We start from the raw sequence: 23,331 nt of genomic DNA, 5'->3' as shown, positions 1-23,331 counted from the left end.
GTGATCCTAAGGAGATGTGTTCATGGAAACTATGACCATAGTAGTTCCTTAAGTGGAACTTGACATAAGCCCTTTGAGAGCTAAGATATGTCAATTGAACACACAATAAGAGGATTTGTAACTCAAGGATGGTAGAGGTAGTCTTGAAAGGTTGATAGCTTTCACCTTGTTAGACTATGGATACTAGTTCATAAGGAGACTGAACACAATGAATAGCATGTCATGGACCCGAGCACTTGGTGTCTCGTCGTTATTTACATAGGATACTAAAGCTCAGTTGATTCTATATAGTGGGATATTAAATCAACTTCATAATTGGATTTTAAGAGAGCCAATATTCCTATGGGTCTTAGTGATCCCCGCTCTAAGCTCATATACTTTGTTGGCACAAGATATGAGGATCGAATTGACTTTAGGTTCACTTTTGTGCATAAGAGTGTTTTGGTAATTATGCAATCTTGCACAAGGTAAGGTCTCTAGATTGGTCTAATTGATTAATTAATATGCCCTGTTGGTTAATTAATTAATTAAGAACCATTTTGGGCTAGATTAAGTGACCCAAGCCTTTAGTGGGCTTAAGTCACTTAAGCCCAATAAGAAGCCTTATAAATACCCCCTTAGGGGTTAGAGTTCCCATAGTTTTTATAGAGAGTTTTCTTCCATCTCCACAGAGAAAGAGAGAGTCTTTGCCTCCACCCTCTCTTCCATCCCCACCGGAAGTGTGTCAAGATCAAGGTTCGAGTCATTAGGCGGAAAACCTTGGGTTTACAAGACTATTGCGATTTTGTTCTTTATCTTTACCACGTGGATTTGATTCGGGAACATCTAAATCTAAGGTATGGTTTTTGTTAGCACTTTGTGAATCCCTTTAATATATAAAATTTTTATTTTTCCACTATGAATAGGATTTAGAAAAGACCTAGGATAGTTATGCATGTGCCCTAACCTGATTCGGGCTTGGGAAATGGAGAGATCCGGGTTTTTCCCATCAATCGGTATTAAAGTCATAGGTTAGTAATCATGCTAGAACCACTCTAGGGTGTGCTAACTAACTTATTTTTGCAAGGTTTTTGTTTATCCCATGGCCCTAAGGATAATTAATGTGTGTTCTTTATTATGATTTTGTAATAATATGATGGTTATAATTATGATTACTTTTTATTGGGGATGTAATAATTACTTGGATTGGTTTTTACTTTTTCTAGATGGGTTTTAAACCTCATAAGAGGCATAGGATTTTTTTTTCTTTTGTAAAAATCTTGTTTTTATCTTAGAATGATATGTAAACTCAAAATCTTTGTAGTATAGGATTTTGTTGTAAAAATCCATTTTTTTTTATTAGTCTTTGTAACCTATAGAGAGTATGGAAGCAATCCGAAGCATCACAAAGTGTTTGCACACATTCCCTTACAGGAAAGAGAGAAAAGAAGACTTCTTGAAGTTTCTTCCATAAGTTCCTATGGTGATTCAAGGGAAAAGAAAGATTCTTGGAAATTATTGATTTGAGATCTTTAGCAGCCCAGTTTTGTCATCTTGAACTTAAAATCAGGGTACATCCTCATGAGCTTTTTGGGGAAAACCACATTTTTTTTAAGCTTAGGAAGTTAGGAATCCAAGGCTTCATACAGATCACAATTCGGAGTTAAAACACGGGAGTTATAGCTGATTGAAGCAAGGCTATGCAAAGAGCATGGCAGCACAATAATGCTGACTTTAACTCAAAATCAGGGCTATCTCCCTAGAGCTTTTTGGAGAAACTACATATGATTTTGAAGCTAAAAAAGTCATAAATCCAATGCTTCAAACGGATTGTAATTTGAAGTTGAAACGATGGAGATATGGTAGATTGAAGCAAGACTATATTAAGGGCAACAAATTATAGGATGGAGTATAGACCAAATTGTTTTTGGTTATTTGGGCTCAATTTTTGGGGCCCATTGGGGTTTTTTTTTTTCACTAACCCTATCTTAAGTTGTAGGTACCTTTGGTATTTTTGGAACCTTAAAATCCAAATATTTAGGTTACCAAATAAGCAATAGGATCCCTAAGGCCATGGGATTCGATATTTTTTTTTTTTCATTTTATGCTTATATTTTATATATTGCATGTGTCAAGGAAATAATTGAAAATATTTTGTAATTTTTTCAAAATGGTAATTTTGGATTTTCTTAAAATAATAAATTTTCATGAGATCTTTTTTCATTATTATTTATTTAATGAATTGGTTGTTGTCATTTGCGGTTTCAAATTCTTTTTAGGACTTTCCTTTATTTGGGTTAAGTGGTTCTCCAGGCTGTCCCCCCCACCCCTGAGAGAATGAGGAAACCGTTTAGTTTGTAAAAGAAAGTTCGAGGATAAGAAATATGAAAGATATCCCTATTTAGCGTAGGAGACCCAATTCAAGTAATAATAAAAGTTTTGGAAATTCTCATGATGGATAATTTATTTTAAGATGGTTACCAAAATTATCTTAAAGGTTATCTTCCAAAATATTAAGTGGGAGCGGGACATAGGCAAGCCCATAGCCTCTAAGATCAAGCCCATCTTGATTTTGAGCCTATCACCATCTTAAAGATGGGATCACCTAAGAAATCAAGGGATATGGACTATCCTGAAAGGACAAGACTATACATTGTAGTGGGAGTGGCCGATCCTAAAGATGGAACTCTTCACTTAGTGACATTGATGTCAAGGGTCTTGGTTATATACTTAACTTAGACATGAAATGGTAGAATCACCTAAAGTGGTTCCACTTGCATGTGCTAAGGACTGAATGTAAAGGTATGTAAATCAATGCCTTAGAATAACCTTTGGAGGTTTAAGGCAAGTTGATTAATTAGAGAGGGTCTTTACCTAGTAATAAGAGTCATGACCTGCCTAAAGTAGGCTTGATTCTTATGATACTAGGATACCTTGCATGGATATATGTAGTTTAAGAGGACTACTTTTGCAAAATTAATTACCATATTTGCCTTTGGTGCTTAGTTCCTTTATTAATGCATGGAAATATTTTGTTTATTACAGGAATCACGTCTTATAATATGATCACCCTTATTCTCACTGATAATAAGTTAACTTGACCTAATTATGTTGATTGGAAAATAAATCTAGATATAGTGCTCACAACAGAATAGCTAAAATGGGTAACTCAAGAGGTTGCTCCACCCATTCCCAATGAGCTTTCCACGTAAGAAGAGAAAGATGCTCATTCCCAGTGGCAAAGGGCATATGAGAAAACTCATTATATCATACTTAGGTCTCTCAATAATGTGTTGCAACAAAAACACATGGGCATTGCCACTACTTATGAGATTCTCTTGAATCTGTAAGAGATGTTTAATGATAAGGGTAGGCTATCTAGGCAAGCTACTCTAAGGACCATCATGAGCACCAAGATGATAGAAGGAACTCCCATTAGAGATCATATGATTCATATGTTAACACTCTTTAACAAGATGGAGATCATTGGAGCTAAAATCGATGGGGAAACCAAGGTTGATATGATTCTAGAGACCTTATTGAACTCCTTCAAGCAATTTAAGCTCAATTACAATATGAATAAGTTAATGATGAGCTTTCCAAAACTGATAAAGGAACTTTAGATGGTTGAGGGGATTCTCAAGGATCCTAATAGTGTTCACATGGAAATAAAAGAGCCTTCAAGTTCTTCTCGTAATAATAAGAAGAAGAATTCTTTTAAGAAATCCAATCAGGAAAAGGAAATAGCAAAGGTAAGGGCAAGTGTTTCATTTATGGCAATAAGGGCCATTGGAAGAAAGAATGCCCTGATTTCCTGAAGAAAAATGAAGGAATGTCCCATTCACTTTTAGTTGAATCTTGTTTAGTGGTGGATTCCACCAATTCCTAATGGATAGATTCCGGAGCCACTAACCATATTTGTAATTCATTATAGGGGTTTCAACTAAAGAAAAGGTTGAATGAAGGAGAGATGTACCTGACTCTAGCATTTACTACGAGGATAGTTGTGCAATAAGTGGGAGATGTTACCCTGATATTAGAGAATAATAAATATCTAGAACTCAAGGATTGGATTTATGTACCTAAATCTAGAAAGAATTGAATTTCAATTTCTAGTTTAAATAAATTAGATTATTCAGTTTATTTCAATAAAAAAAATTATTAAAAAGAATGATTTATTTATTGGCTCAGGGATATTAGTTGACAATCTATTTTGTATTACTCTTATATCATTATTATATGTTGTTGAGAATAATCATATCTCACTTAAGAACAAAGTACTTAGCACTAATCAGACTTATCTATGGCACCTATGCTTAGATCATATTAATCTAAATAGGATCCAAAGACTAGTCAAGTTTGGAACACTGCACTCGTTAGTTCTAGAAGATCTTCTAGTCTACGAATCCTATACAAAAGGTAAAATGACCAAGAGGCCCTTTACTGCTAAAGGGGTTAGAGCCAAAGAATGTTTGGAGTTAGTGCATACTAATATGTATGGACTTTTTAATGTCCAAGCATGTGGAGGGTATGAGTATTTCATCATCTTCATAGATGATTACTCTAGGTATGGTTATGTTTACCTTATGCATAGAAAATTTGATGTCTTGGATAAATTCAAAGAATTTAAGGCAAATCAGAGAACCAGTTAGGTAAACATCTCAAGGAACTTTGATCTAATCGAGGTGGAGAGTACATGTCTAATGAGTTTGATTCTTTCCTTAAGAAGCATAGGATTATATCACAGTTGACTGCTCCTTGTACTCCACAGCAAAATGAAGTGGCGGAAAGAAGAAATCGAACTCTATTAGACATGATGAGATCTATGATGAGTTTTTCAACACTTCCCACATCCTTTTGGGGATATGCCCTAGAAAATGCAGGATATCTTCTTAATCTAGCTTCATCTAAATCAGTACCTTTGACTATTATGGAGATGTGGACGGGTCATAAACCTGGTTTACACCATGTTCACATATGGGGGTGTCTAGCACACGTGTTAAAACCAAACGTAGATAAGCTTGAACTAAGGTTAGAAGTTTGTCAGTTTGTTGGGTATCCAAAAAGAACTATGGGTTATTACTTTTATAGTCAGGTCGACCAGAAGGTATTTGTGAGTATAAATCCCAGATTTCTAGAAAATGACTAGATGATGAGTAATAGTGTTAAGAGTAAGGTCAATTTGAGAGATCTAAATAAGACTCTCATAACAACATATAATACTATGGATCCAGTACCAACCATTCTTATTTCTAGTACATCAGTACCTCGTCATAGTGAGAGGGTTGTTCTATAACTAGATATATTCATGTATTTGGGAGAATCTTTTGAGGCCATCCCAATAGTACATGAGATCGATCCTACAGATTATGATGAGGCAATGAGCAATGTGGATGCACATTTTTGGCAAAAGGCTATGGAAGTAGAGTTAGAATCTATGCATTCTAACCATGTTTGGGAGCTTGTAGAAGCACCTAAAGGGATAAAACCCACAGAGTATAAGTGGGTCTACAAAAGGAAGAGGGGCGTAGATGGAAAGGTTGAGACTTTTAAGGCTAGGTTTTTTGAGAAGGGTTATAGTCAGAAACCTATTGTCAATTATGGGGAGACCTTTCTCGCCGATAGCCATGCTCAAGTCCATCAAAATGCTCCTATCCATTACAACACATCTTGATTATGAGATACAATAAATGGATGTCAAGACTGCATTCTTAAATGGGAATCTTGATGAGAGCATCTTTATGATGCAGCCAGATGGTTTTGTAGCAAAGGGTCAAGAGCATATGGTATGCAAGTTACATAAATCCATTTATGGATTAAAGCAAGCATCTCGCTCATGGAATAAACGTTTCGATCAGGCAATCAAAGCTTTTTACTTTGATCAAAATGAGGATGAACCTTATGTGTACAAGAATGTGCAGGAAAGCATGGCGATCTTTATGATCTTATATGTTGATGACATTCTACTAATTGGTAATGATGTAAGGTTATTGTCATTAGTCAAGATCTGGTTTTCTACTCAATTTTAGATGAATGATTTGGGAGAAGCACAATACATTCTTTGGATTAAGGTCCTTAGAGACCACAAGAATAAAAAAAACTAGTGTCATCTCAAGCTGCCTACATAGATAAGCTTTTGGTCAAGTATGTGATGTAGGATTCGAAGAAATGTTTGTTACCTTTCAGGCATGGAATTCCTCTTTCTCAGGATCAATGTCCTAAAATACTTGAGGAGAAAAAGCTCATGCAATTGGTACCTATGCCTCTATAATGGGTAGCCTTATGTGTGTGATGCTATGTACTAGGCCAGATATTTGCTTTACAGTGGGTATGGTGGGTAGATATCAGTCTAATCCAAGTCCAACGCACTAGACAACTATCAAGCAAATACTCAAGTATCTTAGGAGAACGAGGGATTATATGCTTGTATTCCAAAGTGTCAAGTTAGTACCTAAAGGGTACACAGATTCAAACTTCCAATCTTATAAGGATTCTCATCGATCTATCTCCAGTTTTGCTTTTACTTTTGGTGGTGTGGTTGTTAGTTGGAAAAGTATGAAGCAATCTTTCATTACTAACTCCACTATGGAAGTCAAGTATGTTGTAGCTTCTAAAGTAGCAAAGGAAGCCATTTGGCATAGGAAGTTCCTCTTGGAACATAGGGTCGTACCCTTGGCCATGCAACCCTTGATATTATTTTGTGATAACAGTGGGCCTGTGGCATAGTCTAAAGAACCAAGAAACCACCAAAAAGTTAAACACATTGAGAGAAAGTATCACCTGATTCATAAGATAGTCCAGAAGGGTGATGTACTGGTAGAGAAGATACCTTTTGCAAATAACCTAGTGGATCCCTTCACCAAGACATTTATAGGAAGAGTCTTTGATGGTCATAAGGATAGCATAGGTGTCAGATGTGTACCTAATATGTTTTAGAGGCATGATGTTTTCAGGGCTAGTGGGAGATTGTTAAGATTGAGCTTTTAAAAGCATGACATGATGTAATAAACTCTTGGTTTTTATTACTTATTTAATAAAGTTTTAGCTCACTTTTATCTATCATTTTTCCATGAATTATACCTTGTAAGCATTATGGCCTGCATCTTTTGCATTGTACGTGACTTGGGTGCATTAGAAATTGCACAAAAAATCCAAGTCATGGGTTCCTTATAAATAGATGACTTGTTCACAGTTAGTTCATGGGTCTAGGCAACCTATTAGAGGTTGTAGTGCACCACCTCCTAATTGTAGGGATGGTTGGTCTTAGCTATTAGGATGGGTTTCCCATTATGAGTGCACTAGTGTGTATGGTTGCACATTAGATAAGACCTATGGTGAGTTATGACTTAAGGCTATCAAGCAGTCATAACTTCACCAAGTTGCTTCATTGTGTTGTCTCTTAACCTTGAGAGAATATTGATCTTGTGTTGAAGTTAGCAGTGGCTTCAACCTATGGGTGAGATTACAAGCCAATCATATATTCCCTTTGGATTGGGAAATTATTGATGGAAGTTGGTAGCAATAGGTATTCTCAATAGAGGCACCATGATATCTCTTAGGATTGAGACAATGTGTCCCCTTGAGTGATCCTAAGGATATGTGTTCATGGAAACTATGGCCATAATAGTTCCTAAAGTGGAACTGGATATAAGCTCTTTGAGAGCTAAGATATGTCAATTGAACACACTAGAGGAGGATCTATAACTTAAGGATGGTAGAGGTAGTCTTGAAAGGCTGATAGCCTTCACCTTGTTAGACTATGGACACCAGTTTAAAGGGAGACTAAACATAATGGATAGCATGTCATGGACCCGAGCACTTAGTGTCTCGTTGTTATTTACATAGGATATTGGAGTTCAGTTGATTCTCTATAGTAGGATGTTGAATCAACTTCATAATTGGATTATGAGGGAGCCAGTATTCCTATGGGTCCCAGTGGCCCCCACTTTAAGCTCATATACCTTGTTAGCACGGGTTATGAGAGTCAAATTGACTCTAAGTTCACTTTTGTGCATAAGGGCATTTTGGTAAATAACTTTAATTTGAAGAGTTAGAAAAGAAAAAAAAAATGGTATTTCCTTCATTCTTAAATCCAAAGATAAGGCCCTCACATGTTATTTCTTTTTCGGGTTCTTTTCTCTTTCTTTAAATATGAGATATATGGGGAAAAAAATCTAGGTATCAAATAAATATTAGTGACTCTTTCATAGGGACACCTTTTTGCTTTAAGAGAGATAATAGAGCTTCTAAAATAGATTTAATATTTGAGCTTTATATCAGTGGTTATGTAAATTAATTATTTTATTGTCAATAATAAGGTTGAAATTGAATTAGATAGATAATTCTAATGAATTTCAAAGGTAATTAAGTTTATGACATGTTGAATTAATTACAAAAATTGATTAAAGATGGTTTAAAATACAACTAGCTAAGTCGTTAACTTCGTCAATGGATTAGTTTGGTGCATAGAAAATTTAGTGTAGAAGGCTACAAGCTATGGTGAAAAAAGATTTTTGAAAGTTGCAAAGAGAGTTTGGAACCTAATGGAGTTCTACAAAAAAATTAGGAACATTCTACTTTTAGATAATTAGCTAATACTCATTATTATTTTTATTTATGTTTAGGCTAGATGTTTAATAAGTCCATATGGAATTTGAGTGATTTCTTCAACGCATTGGTTAATAAAGAAATAAGTTATTTTATAATTTCTCTTTTTTTTTTAATCTTTTTTTCATTTTTTTACAGTATAAAAAATGTTTGAAATCCCTAAAGTGGATCAAGTAATTTTTTTTTTTTTTTCTGAAAAATGTTCTAATTTTTTTCTTAACTTATATAACAAATTGAGAATATCATACTATTTGTTCAATAGTTATACAAGTAAATTTTAACTTTTTAATTTATTATAATGATTTTGAACTCTGGTTATTAGTGACCTCGATTCAATAAGTGATATCATTAGCCTTGACAAGGTAGTAATGTAGTGTAAACTTAACCCGCAAGGATGTTATTAGTCTTTGGTATATCATTGATTGGAAGCATATCATTAATTGAAAAATTATTTTATCCATCTGTAAAAAGAACAAAATAAGACTAGCCACTGAGTGCAAGTCCCACTGTTTGAGTATAATGCTATTATTAATGAATTAAGATAAAATATGTGTATGAAATTCTTTTAAATATAAATTAATTATGCAATGTGTATTATGTTATTTTATCTTTAAGTTGAAAGTATCTAATTTTTTTCTTTTTTCTTTTTTGAAGAAAATGAACTTAATTATTAAATTAAATAAGTTCAATTACTAATTCATTTTTATAAAAATGTAATATTTCTTTATACTATATTTAACCCTCATTTTTAAACGATTTTACTTTATTGAACAGTCCATCTCATCATTCTTTAATATTCCACTTTTCAAGTATAAGCAATATTGATGAGAGGGATTAGAATATGAAGTATGTTTCTATTAGAAACAATTTTAAATTTGATTATTTAGGATCAACGACTTAAAACTAACTTTAGTTATAATTTCTAAAACTTACTTAAAGACTAACCTCGGTTATTATTTCTAAAACTTTTTTTAAAATGTGTGGTATAATCATTGAAATTATCCTTGAGATACTTTTTAATTAGTTTTGATTAAAAATTTAGAACCTTTAAATTATGCTCTAATTATCAACTACATGTTGGATTTGTTAGTTAAAATCATTCTTGCTTTGGATTCCCAAGCTTGACACATGAAATGACCGTGGTGCTCTTGGTCCCCGAGTTCTTAGTGTCACAAATAAATTTTGATATTTTGAAATATTTGGAAATGTGTTAAATTACTATTTTATATATATATATATATACTTTTACTCAATGAAAATATATAAAATTTAACACTCAACCAAATAAAATAAAAACCTTAATATTTGAGACACTAATTAAGAGACCAACTATCCTAAACACACATTTTGCTCTATTCAAATTTAAAACAGATTCAGGTGTATTAAAAAAAAAAAAAACAAAACAAAACAAAAAAACCGCCACAATCTCCCAGCCCTTAAGAAAGTCAAAAGGCTTTGGCATGGGCCTAGAGAGGAACGTTGGCGAAATGGGCAGTTTTGGGTCTTAGCGGGTATCGAAATCACCATCGGCTTCACCTCCACCCACCCACCAGATGGTAGCGGCATTTACACTGGCTGAAGAATATATGCAGCAGGTATTATGAAAACAGAAAAAGGTAAAGACACACTGATGCAGATTCAATATAATATAAGCCAAATGTAGAACTCAGTTTACGTAGTGTTCCTGCCGCATCTTGTCTTCCTGACACACCAGAAAAAAAGGAAAAATGTTGTACTCTTGTATGGTAAAGAATGAAAAGATCCAGAAAATTCAACTACTCAAAAGGGATTAAAAGGGTTATCATTGCTGTCCTCTCTTTTAAAACAAAAAAAAAAAACAAACAAACGCATAGATTGTCGTCAAGCAGCGTCCCATGAGATAACTTATATGTCTTTGGAATTGGGGGTTAAGCAAACAGAGCACAGATCTACATCTTATATGTGACAAACAAAAGAAAAGAAAAGGCACCATTTTAGTGCTTACAATAATTCTGATCCCAGTTATAGCAAAAATTCACGAATCTGAACCGGCCTTTTAACTGCATTTGTAAAACCCTGCATGAAAATGGGAAAAAATTAAAAATTATCAGTGATCATGGATTACAACCCATGTGCTTATTTCCTTTTATACTCCTAGCTGCCAAGAGGCTTATGACAGTATCATTCCGCAGAGGAGATGATAATGAGAGGCTAGTTCATCGTATGCACTTCATCAAAGATAATTGTTAAGTTGAAACCCATATTAGAATAAATTAGTTGTATTTTGGGCTTGTACATTTATGCACAAGATAACTTTATTTAGCTATCTATCAAGCTATGATAAAGAGCATGATACCGGTGGTCAATGCATTTAATAACTAATGACTCTATTAGGACTACTCACCATTGCCATATATTCCCCAAATTAGAGGTAACTAGGAAGGTCTGTGGGGTGGGTTCAAGACAGGGCACGCCCCCCTCACCCCTGACGAAAAACAATAAAACCCTAGCACAAACTTGGGTGGTGCCAGGGCTACAATTGTGATCAAGGCAGGGCAAAACTGAGATTGAAAACAATTTCTGCAACAAGTTATTTGGGAGAACATGCAACCCTATTGGTTTGGAAAGAAAAATAAATCAAAAATCAAGAAAAATATGAAAGAAATGACTAGGTTATTTAGAAAAATCTAAAATGTAAAAAGATCTCACTTTTAAGTAAAAAGCTAAACCTGGTAAACCAAAACCACCAAAAAATTCTGATCCCACAAATAAAAGCACCTCAAACTTGAATATCATTTTTTTTTTTACAAAAGTAATCCAAAAAAAAAATTCCAATCAAACTAACGTAAGAAATACAACCTTACCTATCAAATATATATATATAAAAGAAATACAACCTTAAAACAAAAAAATTCAAATAAAAAAAAATGGTTTTTAATTAACAGCTTTAGAAAACATAATAAATGAAAAATATATATATAATAAAGCGTAAGATGGAAGAGACCAAAAAGCCAAATTTGTGAGAACTAAGAGTAGTGGTTGAAAGGAATGAAGACAACAACTGGAAAGAGTTGAACATGGAAGTGGCTGGAAAAGGAAATGAACATCATGGCTGCTAGGAAAATGAGAAAGTGTGAAATGGGTTGCTTTTGAAAATGAAGAAATGAGGGTTAGGGCTGTTTCATAGTGTGTGTGTGCATGCGCGTATGGGTATATGTATGTGTGTGTGTGTATATATATATATATTATAATGGTATTTTCATAGGTTTAATGTAGACTTTTTACCTATAAAAAAAAAAGGTATTTTTGTAGTTCTCAGCAGATCTAAGGCAGTATATTAAAATAACATTGTATCCGGGGCAGGCCATGGTAGAACATTCACATACCCTACCTGCCCTAGACTGGAGTTCAATTCCTCTTCCCCCTTTATGCCATATCCAAACCCTCAATAATAGGAAGGTGCAAGGCAAGAAAAGTCGCCCAAAAAAACTGACCCATTGCCATCCCTAGAGATAACTATGTATGATAACTGTGTATGCAATTGCATCCAAGATGCAACTATGTAACAAGAACTGAATAAGCAAACGCATCCACGACACAAGAGTGTCCCTAATGCACCATATTACAATATCTAATCGCCACTTTTTTTCCTTCCCTTTTTGCCTTTTTTTCTTTTCATGGGGAGGGAAGGGGGAAGATGTCAACTTGAATGCAAGTCTTTAAATGGTTGGATGCAAATATTGAACTCTTAAGGCATTACATTATCCATGAACACCCAACACACAAGCATTAGCTCCAGTACCTAAGGAAGTATCACTTGGATACTATCAGCATCTAACAACTCACTTCCAGTGCAAAAACTGTTTATTCTCAGAAATATTTTGCTCAGTACCCTTTTTTGGTCATTTTAAAATGCACATAATTTTGAAAAATAAATAAAAAATAAAAACCTAATTACTTAAAGGTAATGATTAAATTGAAGGACCATGAACAGTTATTTACCTCGTTAAACTTAAATAGCAGAGGACGCGAATCTCTCTCCAGTGTTACTGGCTCTTGGATGAGGTTAGTAGTTTGAGAACCTTTGCTGCTCAACTTTTTGAACCTGGATTGGAATGAATAAGAAAAATCAGGAACCAAAAGGGATTATCTGAAACAAATTACATTACCATGAAATCTTGCTTAATATTCAATCTGGCATGGAACATCTCTTTTTTTAAGGAAACAAAAATCAAATCTCAAAGCACAAAAATAGACATGAGCAAAATCAATATTGATAAAAGTTATCATGATGACATGATTGTAAAGTTAACATTCAAGTTGACTTTCAATTCCAACTCACTAATAACAGTGGCAATCGGTATGAAAACAAAATGATCTCAAGAACAAGATAATACCTATCAAAGAAAGTAGAGCCCCTAGGAGGCTTCTTCATATCTCTAGAAGATTTTAGTTTTACACTGGCTTCTGCACTTCCACTAGAACCAGAGGCTGACGAAACGATGGAAGTACTGGCCTTACTCTTTGCTGTTTCTATGTTGTTCTCAGCACATCCAGCTGCATGACTAACATTGCCAGATTGAGCTCGGCTCTTTTCCTCCGTTGTCATTGCCCAGTTCTCTCTGCGTTTTCCATCAGTTGAATGCATAGTTTTGCTCATGCTTCCTTGCAAAATTTTTTTCTTTTCTATCTGAAATACAGAATTTGATTTGAGGTGAAATTCCAGTTTGCAAGCAGCTAAGGAGAGCAGACATGCCAATGACAGGTTTGCATACAGCAGATATATCAAACAATTATAATTATTATAATTATTTCATTTGAGGTGAATTCCAGCATGGAAACATAGATTTTCTTTTTTCCTTTTATTTTCTTCTGCTACATGGAACTGAATCTAGCAGCTTCCTCATCCCCACACCAAATCCTTGCCATAATTACAATAATTTAGAAGCATGTATGTTATAATATAAACAAAGGATATCGAAGTAGAATCAGGAAAACTTTGAGAAACATTTGTTTATATTTGATATGGTTACCAAGGGTGCCTATGGCATTTCAAACAGAGCATGAAATAATACCACATAAAACCCAGCAAGCAAGGCAGTCCAAGCTACTAAAGCAGACAAGCTAAGAAGGCTACATAAAGCTCATTGAAACAGTCAAGATACTTTGCTAATACTAAAGAAGGGAAAGAAAGGAAGCCAATGGATGGCTGGTCAAGCAAAGTTGAACATAACAGCACTAGCTGAAGAAAGGAAAGACAAAAGAGACAGATCCACAACAGCTAGTGGAGTAAGAAGAAGAGAGACATTTACTTAACTACCATCAAAGAATCTACTTAACCATGATAACCTAAATCCAAAGCTGATTTCAAAAGGTTAACTTTTTTGCTCTTTACCTTAAAGTAAAGCTTGAAAGTAAACAAAAAAAATCTGTAAACAAAAGAGTAGGTTGCATTACTGCTATAGCCAATTATTGACCCTCCTTGGGCCCCTTTCTTTAGCGAACTAGTGCTCCACCCCACTAAGTCTGCAAAATATCTATTTCTCACTGTCTTTGGCAGAGCAGCCATGTTTTATGAGCCCTAGGAGTTCTTGGTGGTTTAAGGATCTGTATTACAACCGCAAGTGTTTGGTGGGTTCTATTGTTTTTAAATTTCTAGAATTCAGGCTCTTGCAAGAGCCTTTGTTTGAGACAAGAAAACAGCAGGAACACAAACCACAAAATAAAGGATCTCCTAATATGCTTCTAGTTGCAGTTTCATTGAAGAGAAACTGGTGCCTCAATGTGTATCTTTATAAGAAACTCAAGGAATATGCCTTAGACAGCTTAAGAGCTCAAGGCCATTAAAGTCCAACACTCAAAGTGATCCCATCCCTTGACATTTAGGTAAGGTTTTATGCCAAATTCACACATTGAAATTTGCATCAGAAAACCTGTCAAAATATTCAAAAATCTTATGTACCAAGGACATTGACACAGGTATGGTGTCTGACATGGATATCAATCTCAAGTAACTGAAACATAGTATCCTCCCCCACACTCATCCAACAAGCACACACATCAAGTGCTGAGCTTAAAAGGAAAAAAAAAAAAAAAAGCTAATGAGACTGCCCTTATTGATGTTTAATGCATTTGGCATCCCATCATTCTTGAGGTTTTCTTTCAAACCAAGGCATGTTGTAACATATATTAGAAACCTACAATTTTAACCATATTGTAAGGTGTCAATGGTACAACATTATGAATTTGTTACAGAAAGTTTCTATTTGGGAATAAAATTACATATAAAGAAAAAAAGCATAAAGCATTTATATTTTGTTTTCACTCATCTCATTGCATAAACTGTTCAAAAAGAACTCCTTACAATTTTCCTTATGAAAAGATAGAAGGCTTTTCTCTTTTTCCTTACAACCCAAACCAAGCCCCTTACAGACCAAGATATCTTTGTTTTCCCCAAGCCAACTTACTTTGACTTATGGAGATGAAACTATTAAATATGATCAACAAGAACCCCAGCTTCAAGAAATTAATTACTCACCTCATGCATCAAAAGCTGTTTGACAGCTACACCAAGAGCATAATGACCCAAACTAAATCCCTGTTCAATGCCAAAGTAAAGACATTAGGACAAGATAATGAATGTCATTAAAACCATGAAGATTAAACAACGACTCAAACCTTGAAGGTGACAAAGTCAGCAATTGGGGGATCAAAGGAAAGTGACAAGCCATCTGAAGCTGCTTCATGTAGCTGGGTACCAGGTAGAGGATCAGATTTCATGTTCTTGTATGTTATTGAATAGGACACCATAGCATTAATTAACTGAGCTAGGTCATTCCTTTCTCTTTCTGATAGTAAGTGCAATGCCACCTGAAAATTAATCAAACTGTTTTAGAAATCATAATGAAAAGCAAACCCACATTTGTCACTGCAAAATGAGAGAGATATGTTATCCTTGTAATAAAAAAATTAGAAAAAGTAATTTTAGCTGCTTGTCCTTAAACAGAGGATAATACAACTGCTTCTGTAAGCCAATCAGCTAAAAGAACCGATGCTACTGACAACAGTCTCTTCTAAGAATTCATGGTTTATCAATTCAAGTTCAAAATATGATCAGCATTTCATAGTTCTCAGCACTGTTCTTCAGAATCTCTGTAACTGTACAGGTTTCTGAAATATGACAAATGCCAGGGTCTTCAGCATCACAACACAATACCATACTTAACAACTTACATGTGTATCTGCATTTTTTACAAAAAGACATCAAATTGATCTATTGTTTTCATCACAACAACAACCAAGGGCATAGCAGCTGATATTGACAAATACATCAAGATCTTAAGGAAGGTATATTCATTTTCAGAAATCCATGTCAAACAGGGCAATAAACTTGAGGAAGTTCTAACAGAATGTGAAATAATTTCAATGGAAGTCAAAAGCATGATAAAAAAAAATGTAGATATTAAACACCCAAATGACCATCATCTCCAGATTCTCTTCAATTGTTTAGCCAGAATCTCACCAAGTATCCATTGCTCAGCAGATAATGGCATGTCCTTTAAGGAATGAGCAACTTTTGATATTAAAATATGCAAAAAAAAACTAGTGTCAGTGGGACTAGAACAGTATGTCAACCAACCATAAAAAACAGGCCATATTTTTATGCAATACTGAATCTTCAAAAGCTACCCCTCCTTTCAACTTAACCTTCACCACCATTTTTCTGACGGTTTAAACTGATCAAACAGGCTCTAGGCACTTCCCAACCCAAATTGAAAAATTAGTTCTATTAGTCTAAAACGCAAAAGAAGATTTTTAGAACATAGCTGATGAAAACTCTCCAATTTGCTGAAGTGTTTGAAGAACTTGTAAATCCTTTGGAATTTCTCTCTGTGGACAATATCGTGTTAAAGATTCCCTGCATTCATATGTCCATATGGAAATACCTATCAAAAAATATTTCCGTATGGAAATAGGTTCTATAGTTGAGTTAGGAAGATCATTATAGACACTCTTAGGTCATGAAAAAAAAAAGTCATGAGATGATTTGATGAGATAAGACAGATATTACTGAGAAAAAGGAGACACAGAGAGAATGGAAACATGGATTATTTCATGACTAATAGAAAAAGTGAATAATGTATGCTGTTTAGAAACCTTTCTTCTCTAAGATGCTCCCATGTACCAAAAAGAATAAATAAAAAAAGTTAAACAAAATAAATCCATTTTTTAAATATATAAAATTCACAGAAATATTTTCATCCCTGATATTTTGATTTTGGTCAGAAAGCTAAATGCCTCATGTCTATGTCAGGAAATACTACTGTCTGTATCCATAGTCATTACTTCAATGCCAAATACAAAATTAGTTTCACTCAAGAACTTCTTAAATTAATCATTAGAAATTTTAATAGTTTGTATAGGAAAGTATTAATGATTTTGAAAGGAATGACATAAAAGCTTTAATAATATATGTAGAATAGTCACAAGCTAACAATAAATTCCCTCAAAAAACTTAAGATTTCTTCAAATCTCTTAAAATGGTTCCACTTTGTGTGTTACCAAAAAAGAGGGGGAGAAAGAAACATGTTCTGATTAGGGAACCATAAAATGGTTGCATTTTCTGTTACATTTTATTCTTTCCTTCAAAAAAGAAATCAGTTTGTTAGGGAATCATATTTGGAACCCAGCACTTAGACCAAGAGAACACTAAAAAAAACGAGCTCTAAATCAAGCAGGACAAACTGTAGACGTTCCAACCACAATTCATATTGAATATGGATCCAAAAAAGATTATGATGCATGAGTTAGAAAAGAACTAGATAGCAGACAAAAATGCAAAGATGAAATTAGGTTTCATAAGAATATAATAGCAGCATGAAGTTAATCAAGAGCGTCACCACTAAATAGATTAACAAGATTGTGTTCATGGATCACATGGAAGATTACTAGTAGAGATAATGATTAAGTTAAACCTAATTATATTATTTTATATGCCAAAATGTATTAATAAGGTCAATTTGAATAGTATAGGATAACATCCTATCCAATAGATTGGTGGAAAGAGGCAGTCTCTATCTGATTGTTTTTTACCTGATTGGTTTAACCTCCTATATTTATAGTTGTTGTACTTTCAATAAAACACATGAAAAGCTCTACCCATATATGCTATTAGAGCAGGATAAGAATAAATATTTTATTCAATTGCTAAAATCTTCATCTGTCTCTTGCTCCAATGCCAACTCTTCCTCCTCTATTATTGTTCAACGTATTTTTTCCATTCTTCCCAATATCACACCAACACGATTCCCACCAAGCTTGGACATAATATCTATCACCTATGGCTTTTCAAAATTTTGCCACAACTTTGTACCATTGAGCTTCTTTGTTGTGTTGATAACTTGATAGATCTCTTCCATGCCCTCTTAAGTTGCTACTAAACTCCACCTTGAATCCCAAATTCACTCATTGGCAATGCTAAGATCAACTTCTCTATTGGCTACTATTCTCCCTCTCCAAAAAGTCCATCCTGAAGAGTAATACCCCTCAACAAGTTTGGACTAGTCTAGAAACCTCTTTCCTATTACACTCCCATGCATGCATTCTCCAATTGCTCATGGACTTATACAATTTCAAAAAGAAAGGTTTTGAGCTTGTCAATAAGTACTTCACTCATCAACTAGCATTTGTCAATTATACTTTCTTTGATGAATCTTTCTTCTTTATATTCATAATGGTCTTTCTTTTGAAAGCAAACCATTCAAAACTTCAATCTCAACCCAGGTTAAAACTAGCATCCTACCAATTTGCCTCCTTTCTCTATTAAATAAGGAATTTCGCATCAACCAGGATTTTCAAAGTGATCTTATTACTTCTACCAATATTGCTAATCCACCAATCATCAACAATCCAACACTCTAGTGGTTAGCCTTCTTCTCATGGTCACCCTTCTTCTTGAGGTCAACCTTCTTCAGATGATGCTCAAAGGTCATGGCAATGATCATAACTCTAATGACCCTTGCATACTTTGCAAGTGTGCATCCACAAGGTATATAGCCCCCCAATGTCACAACCAATTTAACGAGTCAATATACCCCATCACTAGCAATATTGCTCACTTCTTTAGGTACACATTGTCACAACCTGCTCAAAATGACCCTCGTTTAAGCTTATATAAGAGAGTAGGAAGTTTTTGGAACCACCTAGAGATGTCCACACATCTCTACACGAGGATGGAAGACAACGGAAGTGTGTGGAGAAATCTAAAGTGTTCCAGAGATGTCTTGTACTACATAGGATTTGTATAGGTTATTCTAGAGAATTCTAGAGATGTAAGGAACCTTCGAGGGTTCCAGAGAGTTCTTTGGGTGCTTATAAATAGAGGATTGCCTCTTAGCCAAGGCACCAAACACTTGAGAGAAATCTAGCCTTGTAAAGCATTTTAGTGCAATATAAGTTCCATTCTTCCAAAAGTCTCCAAGTGTTGCTTCCTTCATGTCCCTAGCTTCCGAGTTGTGTGCATTACTTAGCATAGCTAACTAAGTATGTGGGGAAAGCTAACTTAGCAACAAGTGGCTTGTGTTGTCTAAGTGTCGCACATGTGCTTAGGAAAGGCCTAAGTCCATGACAAGTGGTATCAGAGTACGGTTATGAAGTGGGCATTGCAACAAGAAAAGAAAGCATATCGATTAAGACTTGTAAGGTCAGGGGTAGAGGGGGAGAAGGGGAAAAAATCTCCCATTTGCTGTTCGCCGATGATACCCTGATTTTCTGCAAGGCCAACGAGGACCAAGTGACTTTTTTGAGCTGGACGCTTATGTGGTTTGAGGCAATATAAGGGTTGAAAGTTAATTTGGATAAAAATGAGCTGATCCCAGTGGGAAATGTTGAGAATGTGGAGGAGTTGGCTTCCGAGCTTGGTTGTAAGGTGGGTAGTTTACCCTCCACTTACTTAGGGATGTCGTTGGGTGCTCCTTTCGAGTCTGTGGCAGTTTGGGATGGAGTAGAGGAGAGATTCTGTAAGAGATTGGCTATGTGGAAACGCCAATATATCTCCAAGGGAGGGAGAATTACTTTGATTAGAAGCACACTATCCAACTTACCTATTTACTTCATGTCTATTCTACAAATGCCAAGGGGAGTCAAATTAAGGTTGGAGAAGATTTAGAGAGATTTTTTGTGAGGAGGTGGGGCCCTAGACCGGAGACCTCACTTAGTAAGATGGGTAATAGTGCGTCTTGATAAGAGAAAAGGGGGATTGGGGGTTAAGAGCCTTTCTATGCTTAATAAGAGTCTCCTTTGCAAATGGAGTTGGCGCTTTCGATTGGGAGGCATCTTGGGGCAAAGTTCTAACCTTGGACCAAGTTAAAAAGAGAGGTCGGGCCTTAGCAAATAGATGTTATCTTTGTCAAGCGGAAGAGGAATCCATTGACCATCTCCTTCTTCATTGTGAGAAGAAAAAGGCAGTGTCGGAGTTGTTTTTCACTCTTTTTAGAGTGTCTTGGGTGTTTTTGTCTTCGGTTAGGGAAACCCTATTGGGTTGGAACGGTTTCTTTAAGTTAGTTTGGAGAGCGGGTCCCGTTTGCATTTTTTGGATAGTTTGGAAGACAAAGAATAAAATTGCCTTTAAAGATGAGGTGTTGTCCATCCAAAGGTTGAAAACTTCTTTTCTTAACTCACTTTGGTTGGAGACTAAATTGTTTACAAAAGATGGTCCATCGACTTTTTTGGAACTTTTAGATTGGGTGGGTCCACATTAAGGGAGGGGTTGTTTTTTGTATATCTTTGTGAACAGGTTTTTGTTTTCTCTTGTAAGGGGGTGAGTTTTACTTCTCTTTACTGTACATTTTGAGTCGCTATTTTAGCGTCTCCCCGTAATACAATACTTATCTTATCAAAAAAAGACTTGTAAGGAGTGTAGACTGTAGGAAATTAGAGGAGAAATTGATGTTTCTATAAAATTGATAAAAAAAAAATGAAATACAACCAAGGCCTAAATAAATAGAAATTGAAAGTCGGTTCAAATTGGAATCTAACCAGATTTCTTTCCTACTTCTACGCTACTAACTTTGAAAGACTCAAAGTTTACAATTATTCAAATTTGGATGATAATAATTGAAATTGAATAAACTTTAAACTAAAAACAAGATAATCTCTTAAAAGATTATTCAAATGGAGACAATGTGGGATCATCTCCAGATTTGATTTTCCACATAGACCTTTTTCCAAAAAATAAAATTGAGCTCAATTAGAAAGAATGAGAAGGATGGATTAGGTTAAAAGGAAACCAAGCTTGGCAAGTTCTCTATCAAATGTTTTTGCATTTCCTTAGCCCAAGGAAGAATTGAGCCATTCCCCACAAGCATAGTGTGAAACCAATGAATACCAACAAAGGTGGATTTCTTCGTAAGGAAAGTTGTTTGGGGAAGGATTTTAACATTTGATCAACTCAGAAGAAATTGATGGATTATAAGGAATAGACATTACCATTACCCCTCTAAAAGGGAAAAAGAGTCGGTTGATCACATGCTTCTTCACCGTTCTTAAGCGAGAATCATGTGGGAGTCGGTCTTTCCTTTGTTTGGAGTGACATAGGTAATGCACTCCTTTGTAAAAGGAAATCTCTTGAGTAAGCATGGTTCCTTTATGGGGAAGAAACAGAAGAAAACTTGGAAGGTTGCTCTTTTGTGCCTATTTTGGGCGTTATGGAATGAAAGAAATAGGTTATTTGAAGATGCAAAATAGTTAGTTCAAGCAATCAAATTTTCCATTATGTATCTTTTTGGATTGGGCCAAAGTGTACTTAGATGATTGTTCTATGACCATGAAAGTATTTTGTAGATTGGTTGAGTTCCAAGGAAAGAGATGTTATTTTTGTTGTCTCTTATATACATTGTGTACTCTGCTTGGGGGTCCTTTTACCTGGAGTGGAGGGGTGAACAATCAATCATTGTCAAGGCTAAATCGTTTTTTGGTAAATGAGTGGGACTGCCATTTTAGCGGGTCAAGGTAGTGTGTCCTCTCGAGACCTGTGTCTGACCATTTCCCAATTCTTTTAGATGGAGGGGTCTGAGAAGAGGCCTCTCCCCTTTCAGATTTGAGAATATGTGGCTAAAAGTGGAGGGTTTTAAGGATATTATGAAGTCTTGGTGGGAGGAGGACAACTTTAGTGGCTCTTCAAGTTTTATTTTGGCGGAAAAATTAAAGGTCTTGAAGTTTAAATTGAAGGAGTGGAATAGAGATATTTTTGGAAGGGTTGAATTCAGGAAAGATTTGGCTCTGAATCAGGTGGAATTTTGGGATGCTAAGGAGAAGACTAGCAAACTATCTTTGGAGGAGTTGGAAGCTAGAAAAGAAGCGAGGGAAGAATATAAAAAATGGGTTTTGCTAGAAGAGAAAACTTGGAGGCAAAAATCTAGGAAAGTGTGGCTGAAAGAGGATGACAGAAATATGGGTTTCTTTCACAAGATGGTCAATGCTCACAGAAGAAAGAATAATGTGGACAAATTAGGATTAATGGTGTTTGGCTTTCGGAGGAGACTGAAATCAAGGAAGGGGTGGTCAATGCTTTTCGATCTTTGCTGTCCAACCCGGGGGACTGGTGTCCTCCTTTATCCGGGCTGCAGTGTGAGACTTTGGAGAATTTGGATGCTTTTGCTTTGGAGGTGCCGTTCACGAAAGAGGAGGAAGAGGAGGTGCTTGGTGCGCTGCTGGGATGTAGTGGGGACAAAGCTCCGGGGCCTAATGGCTTCTCTATGGCTTTCTGGCAGTTTGCTTGGGACTTTGTGAAAGATGATGTGATGAGTTTTTTAAGGGAATTCTATGAATATGGTAAATTTGTTAAAAGTCTAAATGCAAATTTTCTGGTTTTAATCCCAAAAAAAGCGGGGGCTGAAGATTTAAGGGATTTTAGGCCTATAAGTTTGTTGGGAAGTCTGTACAAGTGGTTGGCCAAGGTTTTAGCCAATAGGCTAAAAAAGGTGGTTGGAAAGGTGGTCTCTAAGGCCCAAGGGGCTTTTGTGGAGGGAAGACAAATCCTAGATGCAGTGTTGATAGCTAATGAAGCCATTGATTCGGTCCTGAAGAATAATGAGAATGGTATTTTGTGCAAACTTGACATAAAGAAGGCATACGACAATGTGGACTGGTCTTTTCTTCTCACAGTTATGCATAAAATGGGTTTTAGGGAGAAATGGATTGGGTAGATCATGTGATGCATTTCCAATGCAAGCTTCTCTATGCTGGTTAATAGCACCTATACGGGTTTCTTTCAAAGCTCAAGGGGATTGAGGCAGGGCGATCCACTTTCGCCTTATTTATTTGTGATTGCTATGGAAGTGTTTAGTTGTTTTCTTAAAAGGGTTGTGGATGGAGGTTTTCTGTCGGCTTGTAAGGTGAAGGGTACGAGTGAAGAAGGGGTTCGGATTTCTCATTTGTTGTTTGTAGATGATACCTTGGTGTTCTGCCAAGCTTCTCAAGATCATTTGACCTATCTTAGTTGGTTACTTATGTGGTTTGAGGTCATGTCGAGGTTGAGAATAAACTTGGAAAAGAGTGAACTAATTCCAATAGGTAGGGTGGAGAATATTGATGATCTTGCTTTGGATTTTGGTTGTAGAGTGGGTAGCCTACCGTCCACTTATTTGGGCCTTCCTTTGAGTGCTCCGTTTAAGTCAGTGACAGTGTGGGATGGAGTGGAAGAGCGGTTCCGTAGAAGGTTGGCTATGTGGAAGAGACAATACATATCCAAGAGAGGGAGGGCGACTC

At 35.5% G+C, this 23,331-nt stretch overlaps 1 protein-coding gene across 7 annotated transcripts in view; it reads right to left on the bottom strand.

Moving 5' to 3' along the window:
* Positions 1–9,871: 9,871 nt before the first annotated feature.
* The window catches only part of LOC117908998 (chromosome transmission fidelity protein 18 homolog), a 48,560-nt gene continuing 35,100 nt past the window's right edge, over positions 9,872–23,331 (bottom strand). For 3 of the 7 annotated variants that reach the window (XM_034822885.1, XM_034822889.1, XM_034822890.1), the window contains 5 exons: positions 15,244–15,435; positions 15,104–15,163; positions 12,963–13,255; positions 12,568–12,670; positions 10,333–10,641 (listed from right to left, as the gene is read on the bottom strand). In XM_034822885.1, the coding sequence (XP_034678776.1) occupies positions 10,588–10,641; positions 12,568–12,670; positions 12,963–13,255; positions 15,104–15,163; positions 15,244–15,435 (702 nt within the window). In that variant the 3' untranslated portion in view covers positions 10,333–10,587. Of the gene's footprint in view, positions 10,162–10,223; positions 10,289–10,332; positions 10,642–12,567; positions 12,671–12,962; positions 13,256–15,103; positions 15,164–15,243; positions 15,436–23,331 lie in introns of those variants that run through there. The other 4 variants (XM_034822887.1, XM_034822888.1, XM_034822886.1 and 1 more) reach the window with 4 other exon arrangements.

The sequence above is a fragment of the Vitis riparia genome, chromosome 19 (assembly GCF_004353265.1).
Source record: "Vitis riparia cultivar Riparia Gloire de Montpellier isolate 1030 chromosome 19, EGFV_Vit.rip_1.0, whole genome shotgun sequence".
NCBI lineage: Eukaryota > Viridiplantae > Streptophyta > Magnoliopsida > Vitales > Vitaceae > Vitis > Vitis riparia.
The sequence above is the reverse complement of the archived record's forward strand: the minus strand, read 5'-3'. Positions and strand labels throughout refer to the sequence as shown.